Source organism: Columba livia, chromosome 11 (genome assembly GCF_036013475.1).
Source record: "Columba livia isolate bColLiv1 breed racing homer chromosome 11, bColLiv1.pat.W.v2, whole genome shotgun sequence".
NCBI lineage: Eukaryota > Metazoa > Chordata > Aves > Columbiformes > Columbidae > Columba > Columba livia.
This window is the reverse complement of record NC_088612.1, coordinates 19,833,084-19,857,744: the sequence shown is the minus strand read 5'-3', so window position 1 is coordinate 19,857,744 and position 24,661 is coordinate 19,833,084. Positions and strand designations below refer to the sequence as shown.

At 43.6% G+C, this 24,661-nt stretch overlaps 1 protein-coding gene across 2 annotated transcripts in view; it reads right to left on the bottom strand.

The window, feature by feature from the left end:
- Positions 1-24,661, bottom strand: part of NPTN (neuroplastin) — a 53,568-nt gene that overhangs the window by 7,962 nt on the left and 20,945 nt on the right. Inside the window, exons 2-6 of one of the 2 annotated variants that reach the window (XM_065077114.1) lie at positions 22,059-22,406; positions 16,642-16,804; positions 12,284-12,378; positions 3,792-3,925; positions 2,167-2,440 (exon numbers count right to left, since the gene is read on the bottom strand). In XM_065077114.1, coding sequence (XP_064933186.1) covers positions 2,167-2,440; positions 3,792-3,925; positions 12,284-12,378; positions 16,642-16,804; positions 22,059-22,406 — 1,014 coding nt within the window. The remainder of the gene's footprint in view (positions 1-2,166; positions 2,441-3,791; positions 3,926-12,283; positions 12,379-16,641; positions 16,805-22,058; positions 22,407-24,661) is intronic. The other variant, XM_065077115.1, reaches the window with a different exon arrangement.

The window sequence follows — 24,661 nt, the reverse complement described above, 5'->3', positions numbered from 1 at the left end:
TGCAGTGTGGAGGCACAGTATGATTTCGGAAGCAGAAACTTTCAGTTCCAAATGATAACTTTGGCATTCCATAACAATGTGTTTAAAAATAATAAAATTAAGATTAACCCGAGTAAAACATCCAAGTGTGGAAATCAGCAGCCTATGGAGGATTTCTCACGTACGCGTTCGTAAAACGCCCCTGCTTGGGGGGTGTTTCCCACCACGATACCACAGAAAGCTTCAAATGCCACTACAGAAAGTGCAAGAACATCCGAGGGAACGTAGGACCCAAGTCGGCCTTTAGTTGAGATGCAACACCGATTGTGCCTCTTCAGCTGGGCAATAATTGCCCAGATGTTGACTGTGATACGGGATTTTGTCCTCCAAAAAGGTGGAAAAGGAAAAGTTTTCCAGCCAGGAAAACTTCAGCCTTTGGAAGCAAAGTCCTCACCTCCACCATGTGCTTAATCACATTAACACGGTGGTTGCATCGTGATCTGGGCACGTCAAAGCCCATTTCTATTGGATTAAGCCCATTTGAGGCTGCTTGCAATTAATGCTGTCATATCAAATGATAATTATTGACACCTTGTGAGACTTCACCTGCGATGCAGGGAACTCTGAACAGAGACCAACAGAGAGGTCAGATACCCTCTGGCCACCCTGACACCAAAGTTAGGCCAACGTGAAACAGAGACCATCTCAAATTGTTCTTTTCAATACATTTGAAGTTTTCTGGGCTGGTTGAGAGCCACTCAAAAACTGCTGGCAGAATAAGTCTCTTAGCAACTGTGAAGCCGTTAGTTATGCAGAGGAACATGCACTACATGGTTTAAATTTTGGATACACACCCAGAACAAGGCATGCTCTGTAAGCAGTTAGTAAACGCTACTCGAGTGGTTAAGATCAACAGCTAGTTTCCTCTAGGTATGCACTATTTAAGAAAGTTTCGATCTACTACAGAAGGGATTGACACCTCAGTCATTCTCCTTTGTTATCTGTTTTGTAAGATTATTGTTTTTCATTCTCCAAAACACAGCTCAGCAACCATGAAGTTTTGCCCAAACTCTACACACAGATCCCCGCTTCAGCACCTCTATTTCCATCCCAAAAGGCAAACGTTGTGCTGCATTATCAATCCTTTGTGCAGCTCAGCGGCAACTAGTTATTGCTGCTTTTGGAAGTTCTCTCCCACAGCTGAGGGCTGGTCTGACCCAGGATGGCACTGCTGACTCAGCGCTTCCCAGGCTGACTCAGCATGTTTCCCTCCACCTACTCGAAAGCATTGGCTCCATTACTTGGCCGCGTCACGTTCCTACAGCACGATGGCATAACCAGCCGCTCCTCGCAAGGATTTTTCTTGATAAACACTGTAGTAAGCAGCAAAGTGTCGTATTAACCTGTTTTCCGATCTGGTTCTTTCGAGGACTCATTTTAGGCTCAAACTGCCTCTTCTTCTGTCTTTTAAAAATGAAGGTATGCAGAAGAAGCTCAGAGATGAAACAGTTACTACTTTTGTGTGTATACCCAACACAGTTTAACTAATTACTGCTACCAAACATGATAATAAAAACCTAATCTTTAGAAAATATCGACTCAGTGGCTATTACAATAAGATACAGTTTCCAGAGCATTCCTTAAATACAAGTTCAGTTACACACCAATATTAGAGCCCTAGCCCCACTCTTTTAACATTGAAAACATATTTTTGAAGCATCTCAGTGGTCCCAATCTCTTTTAAATGTAATGTTTCCTTCCAAAACCTGCCCAGTGTCCAATGCAGATGTGACACGGAAGGAGTGCAACGGCAGATCAGTGTTTCCAGCTCCCCTGTGCTGCCCTATGCTTCTTAGGGCTGACATGCAGGATTTTTCGGGGCAAAGAAAGAGACGGGGACGCTAAACCCCTTGTGCAACAAAAGCTTTAGAGATATCAAGATAACTACCCTCCCACCCAATAGTCTGAGATGCTGGGGAAATCCAGGGTTAGGACTCTGCACAGCACTTGGACCCTCTGTGCTCGCTGGGCTTAATGTCTGGAGAGGGAACGGATGAGAAAGCAAAGAGCTCGGAGCGGAACGAACTGGGCTGCTGATCCTTCCTGCCACAAACCCCATCCATTCTGCTTCCGCACGTTTGCTTTGCCTTTATTTTCCTCCTTCCGAGCGGCTTTGAGCACACTTACCGTCTGGGACTTCATCCGGCCGCTTCCTTTTCTCATAAATAACTATGATGACAACGAGGATAACGATTTCTGCCAGGATCCCCAGAAAGGGCCAGAGAGGAGCCAAGTGGCTGCGGACGCGGAGGATGGTGGTGACCGAGGCAGAGCCGACCTGGTTGGTTGCGTTGCACTGGTACTCGCCGGGATCCTCGTTGATCTGTAGGTTTGTGATGCTGAGCTCGGTGTAGTTGTCTTTATTTGAAATAAAGAATCTGCCGGAAGAGTTGTTGATGTCCTGATAAAAGAAGAAAGGTGGAAGAGGAAAAGACCAAGAGCTTTAGGAAGTTCTGGTGCCTCTTTGTATCTATGGCATGGAAACTAGAAGATATTTGGGGGAATCTTGCAAAGAGGCTGGTCCTTAACACAACATAAAAGCCCACTGCCAGCGTATCTCTCCCTAAAGTGAATTGTCGTTTCAAAACGACAACAAATACCAGCTTGACTGACAAGCTGTATTTTTATTCTTATTCTTTTCCCTCTCCTTTAACAGCATCAGCCATGAAATGCCAGTGGTTGTGACTGTGGAAACTACCACGGCCTCAGCCTTTTGCTTCAAGAGAAACCGCTACGCTTCATCACCGGTTCACAGCAATAGGATCAAACAGGTTGATCTAAACAGGTGAGACAAGTCACAGGAGAGAGGATACGCTCCCTAGGAGGGGACAAAACCATGTCAACATACAGGGGCTACAAAAGAAAAAGCAGCACCAGTTAAGGTTATTCCACATTACAGAGCATTTTCTAACTATTTAAGGTATGACAGCCCTAATAAAACTTGGCCTTTGCTCACAGATTTGAGGTCAGGGCAGCCTAAGCCACTGACTTCAGCAATATTGAGAGAAGCTGGAATTCAAAGCATCACATTCTTTCTACCCTTAAAAAAAAAGACTGGCAGAGTTGCTTATTTTTAAAGAATTTAAAAGGGACAAAACCTGGGCAAAATATGGATGTTTGATCATGCTGAAAGTTCATCTTGGATGAATTCATTAAGTAACTTCAGAAATACAGTGTAAAGGGCAACGTGCACAAGACTGGAGGACTCTGACAACGCGCAGCTCTTGGTAAGTCACTCACACAGCACTGTCCCGTAAAAATTTAAGTTCGCACTTGACAGGGAACAATCAATTAACAATCAACAATCAATTAACATTTTTCTTTATCTATGATCACTTAAACACTAATAAGTATCCCTGACATCCTCGTATTAAGTCTTGTGAGCTCAACCAGTAAAACTGGAAAATAGTTTGAGAAATTTATAATCAAATGCATTTTAAAATCACATTTCATAACTCACATTTTGCAATTTGTAGCATGTACCTTGAACGCCAGAGGCTTTCTGGACAGTTCATAACTTTGCCCAGCGGCAATGCAACAAGCAACTCCATTCACACAGCAGCAATATAAATATCCATTTTATCCTGAAAAATTTCTGTTTCACTCATTAACGTATCAGACTCCGTAGGAACTGCCTTCTGACAAGTTATAAGGCACCCTAAACAATGTATCTCCAAATCCGAGGTGCTCGTTTCCTTCCTTACCGGGGGTTCTGGCAGGTTAATACGTGCCTGATGCCGCAGTTTTCTTACCTCAAATATTCCATTGACCTTCTTGCGCCAGACCCACTCGGGATGCGGGAAGCCCACGGACTTGCAGTACATGAGCGCCTCCTGCCCCTCGTTTTTGTTTTCACTTCGCTTGTGGCCAGTGATGTCAGGAATAGCTACGGAACAAAACCAAATAAACCCCTCTGCGTTTACAAGCTGCTCATTCCAGTGAGAGCTAATTCAAGCTCTGAGAATTTGAACAGAAAATAAGTGACAAGTTCCCCGGAAGCTGTTGCCTTGCCCACACTGAATCCACCTTACAGAAGAAAAATTGTCTTTCCAAGCAATATCTCAACTGAATATCTGCAAGAATGTCCTTCAGGCTCAATTTGACACACAAATTGAGGGGCAAGGGAGAAATCTCAACTTCAGACTTGAGTTATTTGCCACAAACCAACAAAGCTAAGGTGGCTGAGCTGTTCCCCGGTGCAGGGAGCTGAGAAACACCTTCACGTCCCCCCCCACTGCTTCGGCTTTGAAATCGAGCCGTCGGAGACTCTGGTTACAACTTGCCCATCACGTCAGGACTCTGAAGTGACAGCGTCTGAAAGCTAAATCAAGGTGTTCTGCCTCGCAGTAAGATTTTAGGTTGGGTCCGCAAACATGCTGCGACCTGTTATGCTTTATGCTTCTTATACCTTACAGGGAAACTGCTCCTGGGTATCTGGAATGCAGCAGAAGTCAAAATCCCTCCAAAGATCATTTTGTTCACCCTACCCACAAATCCATACATTCTAAGGAAGGCTGCAGGTGAAACTGCGCAACCACACACAGAACACAGCCCTGAATATCAGCAGAGGGGCTTCTGAATTCAGTTCTCTATAAATAATGTCCCCGCCGTTCGCCACGTTTGTCGCAGCGCCCGGTGCAGCCTAAGACCTCACGAGAGATTACGCTGGATCACTGGAGCGCCCGAGCTGAACCTTCGCTTAAGCAGATGGCTTTGGTGCCGTGCTGACCACCTTTAAAGCCCATTCGCTTTCTAGCTTGCTAATTATGTCACACGTGGCCTGCTGTGTGATGGCAGGACTCTGATCTGTTAATCCAGTCAAAGTCCAATCCCAGCGCTCCAGGAAAAAAACAACAGGCACTGCAATTTATTATATATTCAAGGAGAGTTCCCTTCGCCAGTAGCAATGCCTGTACAAGCGTACAGAGGGAACATGGGTTCGTGACAGCTTATTTGCAGCTGCAAGCTAAAAGAATTAAGCAAATTTCATAGTCCTGAGCAGTCCAAGAAAAGAAAACCAAGCAAAATGTCTTGGGCAACAACACAGCATCAGCTGAGCATGCTCCTTCCAAAACTTACATCATAATTCTTTGGGAAAACGTTCAGCGAGTTTAAGTTCTAAAGGAATTATCATATTCCAATGCAAAGGCTTTGCGAATGCAGAAGGTATCCCACGCCTTACTCCTGCAGGATTCTTTGTGGCCAGTAATGCAGCCGATTGATGGTGCTGTCAGAGGCAGAATTGAAATAAGCTTCTGAACAACTGGAAAGTCATGGTTGTAAGAATATTAAAGCTACAGCGTTCCTTCGTATGTGTGTAAAGACAGGAGAGGCTGATCAACCCCGGCTTTTCTCAAAATGCCTGTGTAACTTCAAACAGGATTTCCAACACCATCATCAGCTTTGCAGAAGTTCTGCCCCTTTGCCGTGTGAAGAAACAGGCACTTGCTGCTTACAGAGTTATTCACTCTTAGTCGCACTTTCTAACGGATGATTTGCACTAACAAGATGCTGCAGAGCATGAAGGGGCTGGTTCCTCAGCAGAGATATTGCCCATCAGAAATTAGAACTAGCTCCAGAACTTCTGGCAGTAAAGTTATGCCATTTTAAAATATTTTAATGTGTTAAGCATGTTCTCGTCTTCCTCCTGATTTTAAGTAAACGCTTTTTCAGCTGGGAGCTGAAAAGGAGTTCATTACTATAGAAAAATACTATGATTGTATCATTCCATAAAGAAGGTGAAACAAGTACTTGATCCAAGCCACACAAGCAAATAATGGCTTTGCTGACAATATTCAATATACGTGACTGTATAGCAAGACCAATGGATGAAATTAGACAAACGCCAACTAATTGCAAGATGATGTTGACCATAACCACAATATATAAGAATACAGCACTAAGAGTTTCATTTCTCCAAGAAAACTGACTCTTAACATGTATCTTTACGTATCAAGCATGAAAATGTTGAGAGCCATAAAACGTGAACTGAATGAAGACACCAGATCCTAACAGTTCTCTGGTCTTGTGCAAAAAGAAGCTGCCAGGTGTAGAAACTGCAGCAAGCTGCAAAGGAAAGAACATCCCACCCTTGCTATGCGGTCACATACCTGTGCCTGTGAGCGGCAATAACGCTTGGAGGAAATTCAGTTTTCAAGCTGAAGGTCTCCAAGCAGAAAATAAATCAGCTTTAAGGTTGACTGTACTGGTACTAAGCATCAGTACGCACCTGCAATGGTCCTTCAAACCACTGTCTGCAGCCTCAACAAGGAATATAATCATTCCAAAAGGCAATGATTCTTTAGGAAGCAGCACAATTTCATCTCATGATCTACTGAATGGTGTCATCTCTGCCTCGCTAGGCTTACAAAGGTCTCTTTTAGGCAGGTGCTAGGTAAGCTGGCGGCTTTTGCTTACTTGAGGATGATCCGCAGAGATCGCATCCAACCCAATAAAAATGAAAGGCTTGCACAAGAGACAGACGTCAGGCGGCAAGGCGACGGTCCCAAAACTGGCACTGCCAAAAGCAATGGCAAATTAGCCTCATTGGGAAAAGGAGAAATGGGATTTATCACCGTGGAGCCGAAGCCCCGCGCAGTCTCCATCTGTCAGCGCTCTGGTTTGTGCTGCCGCGTACCCGCAGCCAGCGAGCCAAAGCACAACCCTGCCGGGGAAAAAGGGACAGGTCGTCAGCGCTCCGCAGCTGGCCCACTTCTCCGGTGACATTGCTGATAGAGAAAGCAAAGCAAGGAAAAGTAAAGAAGGACAGTGTTCTAGGACACAGTAACTTGTACTGCAGGGTGACCTGAGCGTCCTCCTGCAGCCAAGAGATAATTACATTTCTTGAAGAAGAGGGCATCTTCATCGGGTTATCCTAATGAGAGCACGAGCGACAAGAACACGTTGAGCTCTTTGCTGGGCGGTGCAGCAGCCATTTCCAGCTCTGCTGGGGAACGCACTATTTTTGTACGCACTCCACGGAATATTAATATTTCAGGGCATCGCATGCTATCCAGTTGCAAGATACGCCTGAGATATTAATCCAGTCCTTATTCTACCAAACTGTTGGGCTAGTTGCATTCTGCCGCACAAACGACATTTAAAACATCGCTGCGAGTGACCTCGATCACAGATTTAGCAACAGAGCGATGCTTCCCCGTGAAGCTTTTCAAGTCGAGATGTTTCTTACACCGTTCAGCTCCAGCGCCAGTGAGGGATAAAGCACAGAATGAAGCGGGTTTTGCTCAGAAAGGATTTAGATTTCACTTCAGCTTTTAAGCAGCGGAATCCACATCTCTGTTCAGACACGGTTGGCTGTCGAGACATGAGCACAACATGCTACATCAGCTCCTAATCGCTGAAACCAAGATAATGCCCCTGATAAAAGAAAGCAAGTTCTATATTCCTACACTGTGAAACTGCAGAATTAAACACTGAAAGTTTGTTTGAAGCAGCATATGAAAGCAGGAAAAGGCAGGGCTAGTTTAATTGCTACTAAGAGAGACTCAAAATAAATACAGATTTAGTCATTCTTGACACGAGTAAACTGATAAGCATCGTTCTTTTGATAGTTTTAAAGTGAATCACAGAAAGAGGTTTCGTGCCATTTGGGCCTTTATGCTGTGAGTACCAAACATGCCCAAAATGCACCGTGCAGCAAGTGCTTTCTGAATGATATGCTTTCAATACAGCCCTGAAAAGAAGGTTTTTTTCTTGTTACAAGGCCATTTCTTGATACATAGGAGGTATTCAGCCCTTGATTTCTGGGTATTTTCAAGACATTTTACTAGCATTCCTAAAAAGGAGAGGAGAACTAATATGCGTAACACCTCCAAACCATGTCCCACTTAACAAAACCCCTTCAAGTTTTCCCATTAACAGCCAAAATTAAAGCAAGGGCAACAGCACCTAAAAATATTCTTGCATGTAAAAACTATTATGTGACCTAGTAAAAGGGCAGGGGAAGATTGATTTCTCTGCATTACGATCCTAATCCACATCTACCTTTACAGCCTGGGCAGGGAGCTGGAAGACCAAAGGCACTGTAAGACAGGAGAACGTGATGCGCATTTTCTGTGTCATGCTTAGGACCACTCTAAAATGCAGTTGTGCTAAGATAACGTTTGATTTCTTCATTAATTTCTGGCCCAAAAACTGCTGTGGAGGTTTCTTAAGGCAACCAGGAGTCAAGACACCGAGATCCTTCAAGGCTGCTGAAGTAACCACTCATTTTCCAGCACGCTGCTTGGGCTGGAGCCAGAGTTTAAGTGGAACAATTAAAATTTGCAGTGCAAGTATTGCACGGGAAACAAAAGCTCAGCTGAAGTGAGGGGGTATAACAAGCACTTGTCAAAAGTGGTGGGTTTTATGTCTCTCAGAAGCACTGAACAGGACTGGCCTATTGGGAAATCAATAGCAACCGGGGAGGATAGAAAAGGAAGGTGCAAAATGAGCGAGGGGTGAGGAGGGAAGTCAGAAGAACCCCCTCGATGCAGTGATGGCAGAAAGGCTTTAAACAAGAGGCATTTAAAAGCTCGACCTGTCCAGGTGCACAGAAAGAAAGGAGCCTTTGGTGGGAAGGCAGGGAGAACAGATGTCCCCAGCAGTCATGCTACGTACATCGACATCTCTCTTGACGCTTGTGCTATTTCTGGGCAGCCAGAGGAACTGGAAGCGCTTTCTTTCCCATCTGGCTCTCGCTGCTGCAGACGATGGCTGGGAGAATAGCAGAAGACAAAAAGAAACTTATTTCTTCCTCCTCCTCCCAAGATCTTGATAAGAGCAGAAAGACTGCAGAGGCAGAATTCTTCAGAGCTGCGCTCTGAAATAATTGGAGCAATTCTCCAAGTCTCCATGAGATGTTTCATCCAAAAGTCGACTGTATGAAGGAAACCAGACCTCCAACATTCTTGGAAATCTGGAGAGACTGACATCAAACCCAGTACTTTCAACTGCTGCTACACTACTGCTGTCCTAGCAAATTCTTTACCAAGAAAATCTGCTTTAAAGATGCAAGCACACCAAGTAATCCTACCAGTGATGCTCACATTTCTGCTTTTATCTTCTTACATGGCACATGGAGAGATTCAGGAAGAAAATAGGCAGCATTACATAAAAGGCAAATGGCACTGGTGCATCCTGGATTACATCTGCTGCGAGGCATTTGTTAAAGTTGTTCACAAGTTGTCACAAAGTCACTATTTTGGTCCACAAGCGCTTTGGTATTCAGAAGCATCTTCTCTGTGTGCCTCAGCAGTTAAAAATTGCAATACAATTACAACTAGCAATTAAGCAATTAAATTTGCGTAAAATTGCTCTCCCACAAATACTGGGACATGTCACACGTGCAGGTGAGCATTAAATTACAGCATCTGCATGGGAAAACAAGATTCCTGCATCACCGATGCACTATGTACAACTTGACTAGCAACCAGGTAACCTCTCCGCACATGAATTACTATCAAAAATCTGTTTGCTTTGAGAACAAGAACTGCTCTGGCAGAACACAGAGAATATTTACAGTGAACTGCGGGAATCACAAAGCAAAGCAAAGAAACACCTGCAAATTCTTTGCATCTAGCACAGGTATTATTCAGAGACATTTACATCCAGGAAAACATGTGTGACACCATACCAACATACCTGTATGTCTCTTCCAGGAGCAGTGACTCAAATGAGCATCTCTGATCAGAAATTAAATTACGTACAGCACTAGGACTGCAAGGAGACCACAAAGTTCTCTTTAACTGGTGCTTTCAATGCAGTCCCAATTTATTACTACAGAATTTCCTAACAACAGGCATGAGAAAAGCATCTTTTCAGCTTAAAAGTGCAAGCATGTTCTAATTTGTTTTGCAGAACACTTGACAAGAAGGTGCTTTTCACCCTAAACAAGCTCCGGTAGTTCTCTCTGCTAAGGAGGAATTCAAGGCCCACCAGGAGGAGCTGGAGAATGGGATTACTTAGTCCTGGCTTTAAGACTGCTGAGCAAGCTACAGGTGTCACACCTCCCAAGAACAGTACTGGAGTCATTAACTTCTGACTACTCATTTATATTTATAGATAAATTACCTGTGAAAAGTTGTTAGGAGGATTAATTATGGTTCTCCCTCTGCCCTTCGTGCCAGCGTTTCAATCAGATATATATTGGGTTTTCTTTCTGCAATGTTACATCCCGTGTCCCTGTAAATCTCGCTGCCAAGTTCTCCTGGTGTCCCCGCCTGCCACCGGACAGCAGCGGAGCCCTAAGCCAAATGTTTCTAAAAGGCCTTTTGAGAGATTATACAAAGCTGGAAAAGGTCTTCATCTATTATCAAAGCAAAATTTCCTGTCTTTGGAAGCGGTTTGTCACTCAAAATAGCCTAGGGAAGGCAGAAAGTACTTAAGATCTTAATTAAGATAATATTAGAAGATTTAGCAATTAGAGCATAACAGCAGAACGCAAAAAAAATCCCTACACCTACGTTCCTCAAACACCTAAAAGACAAACTCACCAGAAGTATAAATTAAGTTTGAACTCAACTTGCTGTAAGAGAGGCAATAACTATTTTTAGGGGTGCAGTCAGATTTTCAATCAGTAAGTCCCCTTCTCCTGTGTCCACACGCCGCACAACTTTCCGCTGGGCCAAGAGGAACTTGCGGTGCGTTCACATGAGCATCTATTTCAGATTTCCTTTTCCCGTGCAGAGCTTGCTTCTGCACCAAATTTGATTCAACACAGGGCCGTTTCATGCAAGATTGTCAGAAAAAAGCCCTTAAAGCCGACACAGGAAATCACCAAGCTTTTCTTGGTATGCTATCAGTCAGAACGCTTATTTATGTGGCAATATCTTTCTTCCCCAGGAAACTGTTGGTGTGGTTCAAAAGATGCTGCTCCCCGGGTTGGAAGGATGACATTCAGAACGCCACTGTGCATTTGTCACCTCACACCGATAGAATTACTCCTACTCCCTCGCTTTGGCTTCAGGATCCTGGACATGCAGCGAGCACCAGAAATTCCCAAGAAACAGGTCAGCTTTTGGCTTTTGCTACCGATCCGTGGTACCTACTAGAATTTAAACAGCAATGATCACTATGTAGAGCAGGACGGGCTGCAGCGCTGGGGCGGGGATGCTAAGAAATAGCATCGAGCATCCTCCTTCCCATTTGCCTTCTTCAAACAGCAGCAGAAGCAGCTCTACATTTAAGCTGGCGATGTAAGGAAGACAGTAAGTAATTCTTACTTAAATTTCGAACAAGTTTACAGTATACCTTCATAAAACAAGCATCAATATAGTTCCAGACACGCACAGGCTGGTTGCAAGACTTTTTAAACACATTTTCACATTAACTCATCTGTCTTTAACTAAGAAAGCTGCCGCGATGCATCAATTCCATCTTAGTGCGGCACAGAAGGGACAAACCACGGCTACAGCAGTAAATTCCAGTTACTCAATGAACAACCAACCATTGTGGCAGCAGTTTAACACTCTACCAAATACCATCAGCTCTGTGTTACTGCTATTTTGTATGGCCCAAACACTGTTACATTGTTCAACAACTACAATAAAACCCAGCGCAAACGGCACACTTGCTGCAGTGCAAGATTCTCCTTCACATTTTGCATTTTATACCCGTGGTTTTAGGATCCTAAAGATGCCAGAAGAGCACCAACACGCACAAGATGGAATAAAAAAGGGTATGAAAGTAGAAAACTCCAATCTGGTCCAGGGCATCTGTCCTAACCAGAACCCAGGCTTTCCCAGCAACTGAAATAGTCCCTGCAGACAAAAACCGGTTCCAAGCTGCCACACACAAGATGCTGGTTCTTACTTTTTTTGGTATTCAGAACAGCCAAATTCAAAGTACATTGAATACATTTCCGATGGCCTCATTTACAGTGAGACAGAGAGGAAACCACAGCTGTCTTTCCACGAGCACAGACATATTCTACAGCAATATACCCTGCTGGCCGTGCGCTCTCGCCATAGCCAGGTTTAGCAAAGGAGAGCAGAAGTGTGCGCTAGGAGGTGTTTTAGTAGCCTCCGTGCAGACCAAAAGCGCAATGGTCATATTCCCATTATCTGCAAAATCTTTCCTCTGCGACTGTATGCAAAACCTCCCCCGAAATTACAACCAAGGATTAGACACAGGTTTGATTCCATGAGGAAAAGCCCTTCATACAGGCTCTGAGCGAGGTGGCAGAGGCAGTGAAAGCTCTTTGGGGGAGAGGAAACAAAACACAACAACAAGAAAAAAATAGTACCTCTCACTTCTATAGTGGCGTTGGCTATAGGAGAGTTTGAAAACACAAACACGCACAAGTATTCCCCTGACTCTTCTGCTCTGGGCTTCAAAATCCTGCAGACAGGGAGAGAACACATGAGCCGTGTTAGGTACTGTGTTAGCAACCAGAAACGAGCAGGCTAGGAGTTTTCTTTCCCTCCCCATAAACTTAAAGCTTTTAACTGAGTTTCGCAGTTATTACTTGTTATTCAAGGTATGTTGTACAGATTTACCTACTTGAAATAGAGGATGCTCGCCTAGGAAGCGAGCTCTAGTCTGGAAAGTTAGTACCAACTTAACTGGAGAAGCTGCATTGAGTTAAAAAGCAGAGAAGGAGCCCAACAACTATTAATTATGCACCGCAGTTAGTTTGATTTAGCCTATTAGGCAGATATCACCTCCCACTGAAGGAAAAAAGAAAGTGATTCACATGTAATATCTGGACAATCGAAAAACAACAGACTACAAACACTGTCATGCTGTCATCTCAATCTGTTTTCATTTTCCCATAACAGATCTGAGGCCGGTCCATTCGTAGTTTTCTCCAGCTCAGCCTGGATGTAGATAAACTGCAAAAGCTGGTCAGCTCGTGAAGGAAAGCACCACGCAGGAATCTGCTGCCGCTTTAAATTAGGCAAGACTAACGCAATAACAACTAGCAGAGGGAAATACAGATGCAAGCCAGAAAGAATAAAATTAGAGCTGTAACAAATGCCAAAAATTAAAACACATAAAATCAGGATGAATTTGCACTTAAGATGGTATTAACTTTAAGTCCACCAGCTTTTGCTGTCCTTCAAAAACCTTTCAGATACAAATGACTTAAAAGCCCTACACATGTTCTTCAGGTATTTACCTACAGAAGACATATTAAACTATAGAGAAGTATGATGATGCGATGCAGGATTTACATCTCCACACAGCACAGAACAAGGCAGAGCTCTCCACAGCCCGCCCTCCCTTTACTGAAAGGTTTCTTGGTGTGCTTCGTTTTATCAATATTTGTAAAACACATTAAGTAAATAGCACACAGCAACCTCACAGAACACCACTGCAATGAAATAATTTACACTTCTTAGACACATAGAAAGAGCTGCTCAGTTTAACACGATATTTTGACTCAAGTCTCCACTTTGTTTAAAACACGTACTTTCCAGAATTGCCAGTGGAAGTCTAAAGTTAGTTATAAAGTTAGTTATCAAGCAATAATATATCCACTTCTCACAGAGTTAAAATTAAAGATTATCTTAACAGAAAGAACGATCATTCGGTATCAAACATAATAATCTTAATAGTGAAGTAATCACACTTCGACCTCTGCTTTTATTTAATCCATTAGAGTCAATGCTTAAAAGGAGGAGAGGGAAAAGTGAGACATTGTATTCTCGCAGTTCTCCACAAACTGCTTTTTAAAGGGTGAAACAACGGTATTACTGCAATAAGTCATTAAAGCAAGTGTAAATGGATTTAGCAGCAAAGTTAAAGACAAACACCTGAACCAAGTTTATTTAGCCAACAGCGTCCCTCAGCCCTGTGGTTTTAGGACAAGCCCAGCTTCTCCTCAATGGAGACTTTTCAGCAGATGTAAAACCAAAACAAACCCCAGATTTTCTTCAACTGAGCTCAGTAACCTGCTGCTCAACTCTGAATTTATTATTAATTTAATGAAATATAACAAGGGAAAGTGTAGAGTCTTAAAACTGGGTAGGAACAAGCCCAGGTTCCAGTATAAGTTGGGGAATGACCTATTAGAGAGCAGCGTAGGGGAAAGGGACCTGGGGGTCCTGGGGACAGCAGGGTGACCATGAGCCAGCACTGGGCCCTTGTGGCCAGGAAGCCAATGGTACCTGGGGTGGGTTAGAAGGGGGTGGTCAGTAGGTCAGAGAGGTTCTCCTGCCCCTGCAGAGCCTGGCCCAGGCAGGTTGTGGAGTCTCCTTCTGTGCAGACATTCCAACCCGCCTGGACACCTTCCTGTGTAACCTCATCTGGGTGTTCCTGCTCCATGGGGGGATTGCACTGGATGAGCTTTCCAGGGCCCTGCCAGCCCCTCACATTCTGGGATTCTGTGAATTTGGAAAGAAATCCCTACTTTGCTGCTACAAACCATGAACACAGACTAGAGGACAGGTCTCCAGAATGAAAGCACAGGATGGCCAGAACCACTTCCAGGCACGTGCTGCTTGTAAAAGAATACACCGCAAATAATTCTTGCCCATTTTCAATTAAAATGGTGAACTAAAAACTACGCTTAACTCTGACTGTAACTGCCTTTCAGAAAAAGCAGCTACAACAAGTTTGAATGAAGAATCAGCAACTATGAGTTTGATTTCTAATGTTATACAAAAGCAGGATTTTTAAGGTAAGTAGTTTAATTCACAAATTGTGAAGTTAACTGGATGGTGAATAACACTGAACTACATTTCCCAGCAAAACAACATCTCGATGACTGAAACACCGAGAACCTGGAAAAATGTTTTATTTTTTAAGGATAATAAGTAGAATGCAAAAAAACAATCATCTAGAAAAATCCTGAAGCTGAATAACCTCTTAACTACAACTATGTTGATATAGCCTGTATGAATTTGGTATTTCTGGATCTAAATTAAAATAACCAAATCAAACTGGAAGTTAACAGATCAAACGCAGTGTGACCATATGAAACAAAAGAGATGCCACAGGAAGCCTGAAAGCACAACACACAGCAAAGCAGTTTATAAATGGGCAGGAAATTTGAGGTCTGCATCGCAAATGCAAATTTCCTGGGATTCCTGCATGCTTTACCAACACTAAATTCACTGGGAAGTTAAAGCCAAAGCCAAGTTTAATTCTTCCTTACAGAGGAATCTGGAAGGAAAAGTCCACTCTAGCTTGCAACAGATTATAGAGAAGTCAGCCATGATATTCCTGAATAATAACGTGCGATTTTCAATAACCTTGATGTAAAGGTCCTTTTGTATCACTCAAGCTGGTGTTTTTGGACAAGACTGCTCATCAAGTGAATGACTAGATAAGAAAGCAGAGCCTTTAGAACTCAGCCCCAGTGTTAAAACACTGTACTGAAAAAAATAACAAGATGGAATTATCGAACTAAATGAGACTACTTTTTAAGCTGCAAAACTGAACAGATAACGCCAAGTGAGCTAAAGTACAAAACAAAAGGAAATATTTAAACACATCTTTATCAGAATCAAGCAGAAAATCCTGTGGATGAACGGATGCTATGCTAAGGCGATGAAAACCTTGAGTATTTCTGAATCTTGCCAGTTGAGTGTGCAGGAAGTTTCCTTCCTTTAGTGCAGTGACAAGGCACAGTAAAGCAGATGCGGTGTAATATCGTGGGCCTTGAGCAGACAGAAGCATCTCTTTCTGGCCTACCAGGTGGCTCAGCAGTGGCCTAATGTCTCCAAAGAGTCAGTTGCTACCAGTGGTTAAACATGCTTGAAGTGCTCTTCATCTTAGCTTAACGCTGAACACAAAGGTGCATTTGCTATCCGTGCTGGCATCAAGTGAAGAAAATGGAAGGGAAAAATCACACATACAAAACAGATTTGAGGGCACCACTGAGCATAAACTCTCATCAAATCCATGGCAAAAGCGCCACATTTCAGGAATACAGAAACCCTCAAAGGATTTCTGCCTGATGCAAGCAAAGTAAAACACGAGCGGTGGCTGCACACATTGTTTTCCTTCACACCCCGTGAGGGAAGGGTAGAAACAAAGCCACAGCACGGGCACGTGGAATAGATTAATGCTGAAAATGAGTTTGCGCTGACAAATAAGAAGCACAAGTGTACTGGTTTAATCAAGATTTGGTACCGTTTCATAGTAGCGGTTTGACAGCTCATCAGTTACAACTCGGAGAACATCGTATTTCATCTCCCAAGGCCAGAGAACGACTAAACCAGCTGATTTCAGCTGTGATTTATAAGCTGCATTGCCGTGCATGGTAAAGATGCACAGCTGCAGGTCCACCTTTATGTAGACTGCGCAATACACTTAGACAAAAAGAAAACTAGATTATGTGTGCCTGTGTCCACACATCATGTGTACCCTAGAGAAGAACTCAAGTTTAGACTGAAAAAGAGAAGTTTACAGTGTGTTTTTGTGGACATTATGTTTACAGGAGCCAGTTGGTACAGACGTAGACAACAATCTTTCCAGAATTGTTCTTCCAACACTATTCCCAGGTGTAATTTTTGTGGAGCCTCTAGCGCAGATGAATTCAATTCGTCTGGGGGTCCGTGGAGTCCCAGCATCCCACCACCTACCCCAAAGGCGTACATCTATCAGGTTCGTAATTCTCCAGTATAACACGAAGATGATTCTGGAGAAACTTACTTGTATTCTGTAGTGTTGGAAGCTTTTCTAGTGCCAGGGATCTCCTCTCCATTCTTCACCCAGTAACTGGCAGAAAGGGGGCTGGGACTTGTGGTGAGATTACACTGCAATGTGACGGCTGAATTCCGAATGACTACATCCTCGCTGGAGTTGATCCTGGGCTCTGAAACAAAGGACACAGTAAATAGCAACGAATCTGCACCGGCAATCGCACAGCGCTAGGCTAAAATTCCAAAGGGGAATGGGGAAGGGAAAAAGACTACACAAGGAATGTCACTGCACTAATTTGGGAGACATCGAGAAAGTCACAATAAAACAGCTGACCACTAGTGAAGGCAACACCTTATGGATCAGCACCCCTACGTGGAAAAAAAAAAAAAGAATTAATTTTAGATTATTTTAATATTTAACATCACGACAGATTTCTCTGTAACATCATTAATTATCTTTTACACGCTACTGACCATAACTTGGGAAAATGCACGTCCTGTGACTATATGTGGGAGACCAGCTAGTCTTTGTGCAAGCAGCTTCTTTTTGGCTATTCGTTAGTTCCTCTACTTACTTAAAGGTTTAAAACAAACCCGTTTTCTACACAGAATAGCCCCTAAAATTAAGCAGTCGTCTGCATAATATTTCTGGACCTCCTCGTGCAAAAAGACTAACGTGTAACTGAGGAAAATATGCTGTGCATACAGGATATTTCGAATAGCACAGCTTTCTGATATCTGAAAGTTGAGCGAACACCCAATGTGAATAAGGCACAAATCTGATGAAGAATGGCTGAAAACAGCCCTGAATGCCTAACAATAAAAAGTAAGAATATACACCATGTTAATATTAGAGTCAGGAACTATTTTGTTTCTAAAGTAACCTTCAACATAAACATTTATGAAGAAAAAACACTATGTGAGCCTCTTTGCATAAACAGACCACAAGAGTTACATACTTTGCTGGCTGCATTGGGAACCGAACCCAGGCTGCTTCACTTTACCATCTTACCTGGGAACATCAAACTCACAGGTTTTTAGGGGAAAGATTATTCTGAGGGCACTGTCCTTACATTTGATAATCATGGGGGTTATTTTAAGACTGGCTATTACTTTCTAACATATAAGGCTGATGAATTTTTAGAATAGGGGGAGACAAGTCTTTTCAGAAGCTTGGAAAAAAGACCTTTCTATTGAAGGTCTCAGGGCTCACATCTGGTTTCAACTATTCTGAAAAAGAACACAGGATGACAGAGCTTAAAGGAAATTTAAGAATTCTTGCCTTTAATCTTCCAAAAATACCTAGATTTAGTATTGGCGATAGTTTCAGCTTGAACTAAAGGCCATTCCCATAGCAGTGTCTGCCATGTAAATGCTGCTGCGTCCTCAGTCTTCGATGTACTTCCTGACTTTAAAAGGTGAACCGAATTCCAAAGCGGTCGCTGTTGCCAGCTGCTCATTTCAGCCACCGCTGAACTCCAGGGCTGCCTCCTCCACCATCTGCTCAGCAGCGAAGGGCAGGAGCCCGAGGAAGACGGTCAATAAGCAACGTCTTTGCGATGTTTTGCAAGTCAGCAAAGGATTTTTAATCCTGTCAATTTTGTTACGCCTTGTGGTAACATCTTTGGAATAGAAATTTAGTCATACCCATGCTGGGTTGTTTTTTTTTTAATATTCATCTGCAAAGCACTTGGAACACAAATTATGAAACAGAATAAGGAGAAGTGGAAAATACCCGGACTGTCAGAAACACTGCATTTTTCAACACATAAAACATTCATCTATCCAACAGTACAATACTTAAGGGTATTGCCCAGAGAGAAAAAAACAACCTACTAATAAGGTGACAAAGCCATTTGAGTCCTGTATGTCGTTTCCCCCTTTCTTCAGCAGGCTGGCTGCAGAGCTGCTTCTATTTAAAACTAGGACTAGCATTTATCTGCAGAAAAACTGGCAGATACTCTAGTGAGGGTTTTTTGACACTTCGCTATTATCACACATTTTCAACTGTGCTTCTGCCTCATTGTTCCCATGCTGGGAATTTTTTTGACCTGTTTGGGTCCTATGGGGCATCAAATTGTTTTATTATAGCTGTATCATTATTGGATTGCCCTGTATGCTTCCCCATCCTCCACAAAAAGCTTGTGTGCGTGCTCAGAAAAATACTAACAGAGCTCTGGAAATATATTTAGCTGTGTGTTTGAAACAGTAATTCGGTAACAGAAACATTTATCTAGAGAAATCAACTTTTGCCACTGATCACACTGTTTTGTTTTAAGCGTTTTTCTTTGATGATGAAAGATGCAGCTTCAAGTGTGTAGCCTGTGAAATAAACGCAGCGTTTTCTTTTCAGAAGGAGGATGCTGGCGGGACGGGCTTCGGGCTGCTGTGAGCGAGACTGCACCACATCTGGCGAGCGCTGTTCTAAGAGATGCTGATGTCTGTGCTGAGACGCATCCTGCAGCGATCCTGGAAACAGAGAGTGTACCTGCTGCCAGCAGAAAGAATTACACAAATGCTAGCAACGGGGAAAAATATATCACCAAAATATATCCATCTAGTCCCCGCAGAAGTTAAAGATTTAAGGCAGAAGGGGTCTGACAGTGGTAATCTCCTGACTTTTGTATTCTGTTGACAATGGACCCTCCTGGGTCAGCTCTTCAGCATCAATGAAACAGAACATACAAATTAAAAACCAAACATGCCTGGAGCTCCAGTAACTACTTCTGCTAATTCACACCTATTCTTACCTACATCCCCACTAAGCTGAGATATCCAAAAAACATTTATAGCTGTCTCAAGCTCGCTTTGCTGCAGTTTGCTGGAGCCTTTTGTGTCTGACTTGCAACTTTTTGTGTTTTAGGTTAAGAAAATTCAAGGCCACTGGAAGCAACTGCAGTCTCATTTACATCTTTTACCTGCATTTACGTTACTTTATTTTTTAAAAAAAGCAATTGGGCAATCCTATCCTGATTTAATTCTAGAAGCCAAACTGCAAATGGAATGCTGCTGGGATGGCAACATCCAAAGGATGTCCACTTAAAAGAGCAGGATGCTGAGGAGTCTCGTTTTACACATCACTTAAACTGCCTATTTTATGTAGGATGAGGTTTTAAAATTTAAAAAAAAAAAATAAATTGAAGTTCTTTATCCAAACTAGGAATGAGATAGAAGCTAGACACTGGTTATTGCATGCTAACTTGCGAATCATGTCACACTTGACCTCTTTGCAATTCAAGTTTTGGTACTTGAGACAAGCTGTCGATTCAAAGGACACTGATGCTGATGTCGAGTCAAGGCAGCAGCGAAACAGCCACCACCAGCTGGAAACTCCAATGCTGCGCAGTCAGAAAAATCACCATTTCAACGACAAATTGTGTTCGTGCACATAGCACAGCAGATGAGACATTTTGGGCAGCTTCAGATACGATAATCTCCATCTTCCAAGGGTGGCTTAGCAACCTACTTCCCCCACTTATCTCCGTTTCCAGCATGGCTATGCAGGAATTTGATGTCTAGCGGTAGCTGGTCAAATCTCTGAACATACACAGTATCACAGAACATTAAAGTATCCTGTCCAATATTCCCCCCCGCAATGAATAAAACACAGAGGAGTTAACCCGAGCACAAGGCACTTAGCAATAAACTCACGATACACACTCCAGAATTAGTAGAATAAATCAGATGCAACAAGACGACGTTTACTGGGGAGAAAGACGGAAGGTTAAACTTCAATCCCCGGAGCAGGTTAGTTATTAGTATCAAGTGCCTGAGAGAGGAAAAACCCATTTTCCATACGGAGACATCTTCACAGTAATTCATTCCCAAACGGTGACTTGTCATATGAAAAAGGATTTTCTCCCTCAGCAGGTTACTAAAACTGACTAAACACAAAGCGAGGAGCACAGGACCACCACAGGCTTGCCACACACTAGAAAAACTAAAGGGCTAAACAGGGGCAGGGAGGATTATCCAGGAGAAATCACTTCCTAGAAGGCAAATTTTTTTAGCTTTTTTCTCAAGGTGGTATCGTTTCCTAAAATGACATGGCTCTTGCTCTTGGAGGTCATGCAAGCCATCTACCCATCGGAATCCTTTGGTACCTCAAAGCACAAAGGAGGGATCGGGCGTCAGGACTGGAAGCTGAGCAGGTTCGAGTTGACCAACCCAATGCCACTTATATTTCAAGTCAATTCATCATTGGGCGCTCTATTTTTCCACATGTATCAATGTTGTTTCCATTTTCCAGAGGGAAGAAGGTCTCTGATCCAGCAGGGCCGACTGCAGCACTGTGCTTTAGGGAAAATTTGGTGTGTTTTTCTTTCAGGTATCCAAAATCACAACTGACACACAATTACAGAGTTCGGCATTTTTGTACTCAGACAAAACTCAGAGTGGCACACAAATGATCTATTTACGCACAGAGCACAATAGCAAGATAACACCTATGCCTTACTCTTTGCTGCCTTAGGACACTGAGAACTCACCCAGAAAGCAAGTTGTCCTGTACCTCCACGCAGCAGGCTCACATTGCAGATTTAATCCACTCTACCTATAACTCATTAGACATTTGCTTCTTCTCATCAGCAACTGCAAGACTTGTGCGTCTTACGGAAAATGAAACGTGGTTCTTCTCTGCTGGCTCTGGCAATATAAATTCCCAAACTGGGCTGGGACTGCTTTAAAAAGCAATTCTGTGCCAACCATACTCGCTGCTTTTGAAAGCTTTTCTGCTGCCAAAAGTCGCATTCTCAGATGAAAGTCATTTAGCTAAAGTTATTAGTTCAACGCTGGGGGAAGATATTTCACCCCTCCCTTCATAGGCTGGATTAAGAATAGCTGCATCGGTTCAGTGCTACTGCATCAGAGAACTCATGAGGAACATGCTGCTGTTCAGAAAGGAAAAGAAACACCACGACTTCATGGAAAAATCTAAACATTCACGGTCACGTGTAACTGAAAGGGAAGGATCTGAACAGAAGCACGGATGCAGCCAAAACCGCGTGAGAAGGCATTCAGAGAAATTCCAGGAGAACAGAAGAAATAAAAATAAAATGGTTAGACCTGGGAAGAACACAAAAATCAAATATAAAGGCACTCACGAAGAAGGCAGCAATAGAGTGGTTGGGAACCTACTACAAAACTAAAAGGGGTAGGGGAAGAAACACAAATTCAACACCGGGCTGCTTTTTTTTTTTCTCCACACAGAAGCTATAAATGGATCTATAGATTTTCACAAGTCCTTTTTGATCCTAAGGAGGAGAGACACAGATGGCAGACAACGTCAGCACTACGGGCAGAGGAGCAGCCTGGGGTTCCAAACAACAGCACAAGGTAGCAGAGGGTTTGACGGGGGTAACGGGGGGTGAGGGTCACTAGACTGCCTCTAGATACTACAGTACCACTACTACGGGGTGCCGGACTCACTCTGAAGGACGCTTATAGTAGCCTGGGCTCGAATCCACGTTATGGAGGGATTTTGCCTCAAGTCATTCCTCCTGGGATCGTTGCTGGCCCTGCACTCGTAAGTCCCAGAGTCTTCCAAGGTAAGGCGGGTTATTCTCAGCACACTCACCCCATTCGCCCCGTAGGCAGTGTTAATGGTGACCCGGCGCTTCCGAGCGCCGTCCCACAGCTGTTTGAAAGACTCAGCCCGGTTGACTTCAGCATACCACCACTGGATCTCTGGAGTGGGGTTCCCAACCACATCACAGTACAGTTCAAAGGCGTCCCCCGTGAGCTTAGTTTCTGACATGGGCGACTTGACAAACCCAGCTAGAGGGAGGGGCAGCAGAAACGCAGTGACAGAGCGGCAGAAAACAAAAGATCTTTTAAAGAACAAAGCAATGAGGTGCAGAAAACAAAGAGAGAAGACATTAGCATCTACAATAACACAACTTTTATAGAAAAAGCACAACGAGGAGCACTGGCAGCTGGAGGTTGATAGTTTGAGAGCAGTATACTCCCACTTGACAGCATGCACGGCACAAAGCGCTTTTCTCCTCGCCACTCGGGGGATTCCATCCCTGGCAGCCGTACTGGCAAAGCCAAAGGCTGCAATGCCAGGAGGTACCTCCAAGCCGTAGAGCAGACTGACTTTTCAAGCCTTTCTCAGTTGCATGGACCTTGTAATTGGTATGTGTTAAGTGTTCGTGACCAGATGCGTGTTCTCTGAAGGTTTCTTGCTTTATTCAACTGATCTACAGGGGAGGGAGGGGTAAAACCCTAACCTGCTGCCCTACGCAGCTCGCAATTCTGAACTCTGCTTTGACCTTTCCTTCCATCTATTTCGGATTTCCGAGGCGGGGAATTCCCCAAGACACAAGTGACCTACTTTCCTGAAGTAGCCGGATCGCCACAGCTCCAGGAGTCTCACAACCCTGTACGGTAAAGGGAATTGCAGTGGTATATACACACACAGGCCAAAAGAGCATTTCATTAGTGAGGAAATGGACTAAGGTGCTTCAACAGACCGCACGATTTTCGCCTTCTGAAATGTGATGCAGTGCTGGCATTTGAGATCAGGCCAAAATCTCCTTATTATGGCATGAAATCCTTCAATACTTACCAGCTTCAGAGCTGTGTTAAGAGCGCAGACATGCTAAGTTGTCCTTCAATCCCATTTTCAAAAGTATCTATTGAAAGCAGGGTTGCCTTAAAGCCAGCCTCCTTCCCTGCCCGGCCCCTCCTAAAACTAAAAGATTAGAATGCAGCTGGCCAGACAGATTATGCAGCAAAACCCGTCATATTGCTGTGTTCCCTGGGCAGCGGGACTTCCCATCAGCAAACAGAGTGCCACACAGCTGATAAAACTGTTTCATCCCCCGCCTTTAAATTCACGGCTTATTTTCAGGAAGAGGATTGAAAGACAATTCTTTAGAAAAGGGAAAAGGTGGCCTTAAAGCCTTGGAAAAAATTCTGATGCACACTCATTGAATAGTATTCTTCCCTCCCATCATTTGACCGCACTCTAGAAATAGTGACACAAACAGTTGTACACTGACAGACAATCACAAGGGTAATTTGCACTAGAGATGTATCTCTAAAAATTCACCTGGGCAAGAAAACAAGATCAGGAGTCTCCAGAGCAGAAACAGAAACTGTTCCTCGCCAGCACAGTCCTGTCTGAAGAGCTACTGTGCGGCAGAATATTAACCCCACAAATTGTCTCAATTAAACTCATTTGACAAGGATTCTCCAGCCTTGTGCTCCAGCACCAAAGAAGGCGAGCTCTACGAAAATACCACCGCAAATAACACATTGCTGCAGGGAGGGAGAGGGGGGAAAAAAGCTATTACACGAGAAGTGCCCTAATTAGTAGCAGCTCCAAACCCCACTCAGCCCACCGCCGTGGTTGTTTCTTAAGGTTAACAAGGATCGCACTGTTTTCACACTGCTGGAGATGGGGTTATGACCGTGCTCTGCTGGACTGTCCACATGTCAAGGGATGCTGAACGAGGAAGGCTTTGTATTGCCATCAAACAGCGAGATCGGCATTTATCTCAATGTGGTTTGCTAGACGCAAAAGACTAAAGCAGCAGCATATGGCGTGGGCGAGCTTCTTTCCAAATCCTAGCGGTTCTCTCTCTCTTTTTTCCTACTGTAATATTGAAATGCCACTCACAGCCAAAAAGATGATGGTAGCTCGGGGAAGATTGCTCAGAAAGAGATTCCTCTTCTACAGGTTCCCAGTTTCCACTAAACACAGACGCACAAAGATGATGAACTGAAATCCATCCCTGCAGTCAAAGGCCAAGTGACCCCAAAACCCTAAAGCTGCAATCCAATCCTATTTCTCCAGCTGTGCCAGCTACTAAGCAACCACTTCTGCAAGAAAGGCTTCTTACCTGGCCTTGAAGGGCTGTAATTGTACATTTTAAAACAAGTGTGAGCTGCACTGCCACCGGAGATACACAACAGGCACGAAAGAGGACTGTAAATCCTCTTATTAAAAGGAGTACCGATAATTTGAATAAAACAAGCTGTCAAAAGCTTTCAGTTTTGAATCTGATTCTGCATTTGCTAAGCTG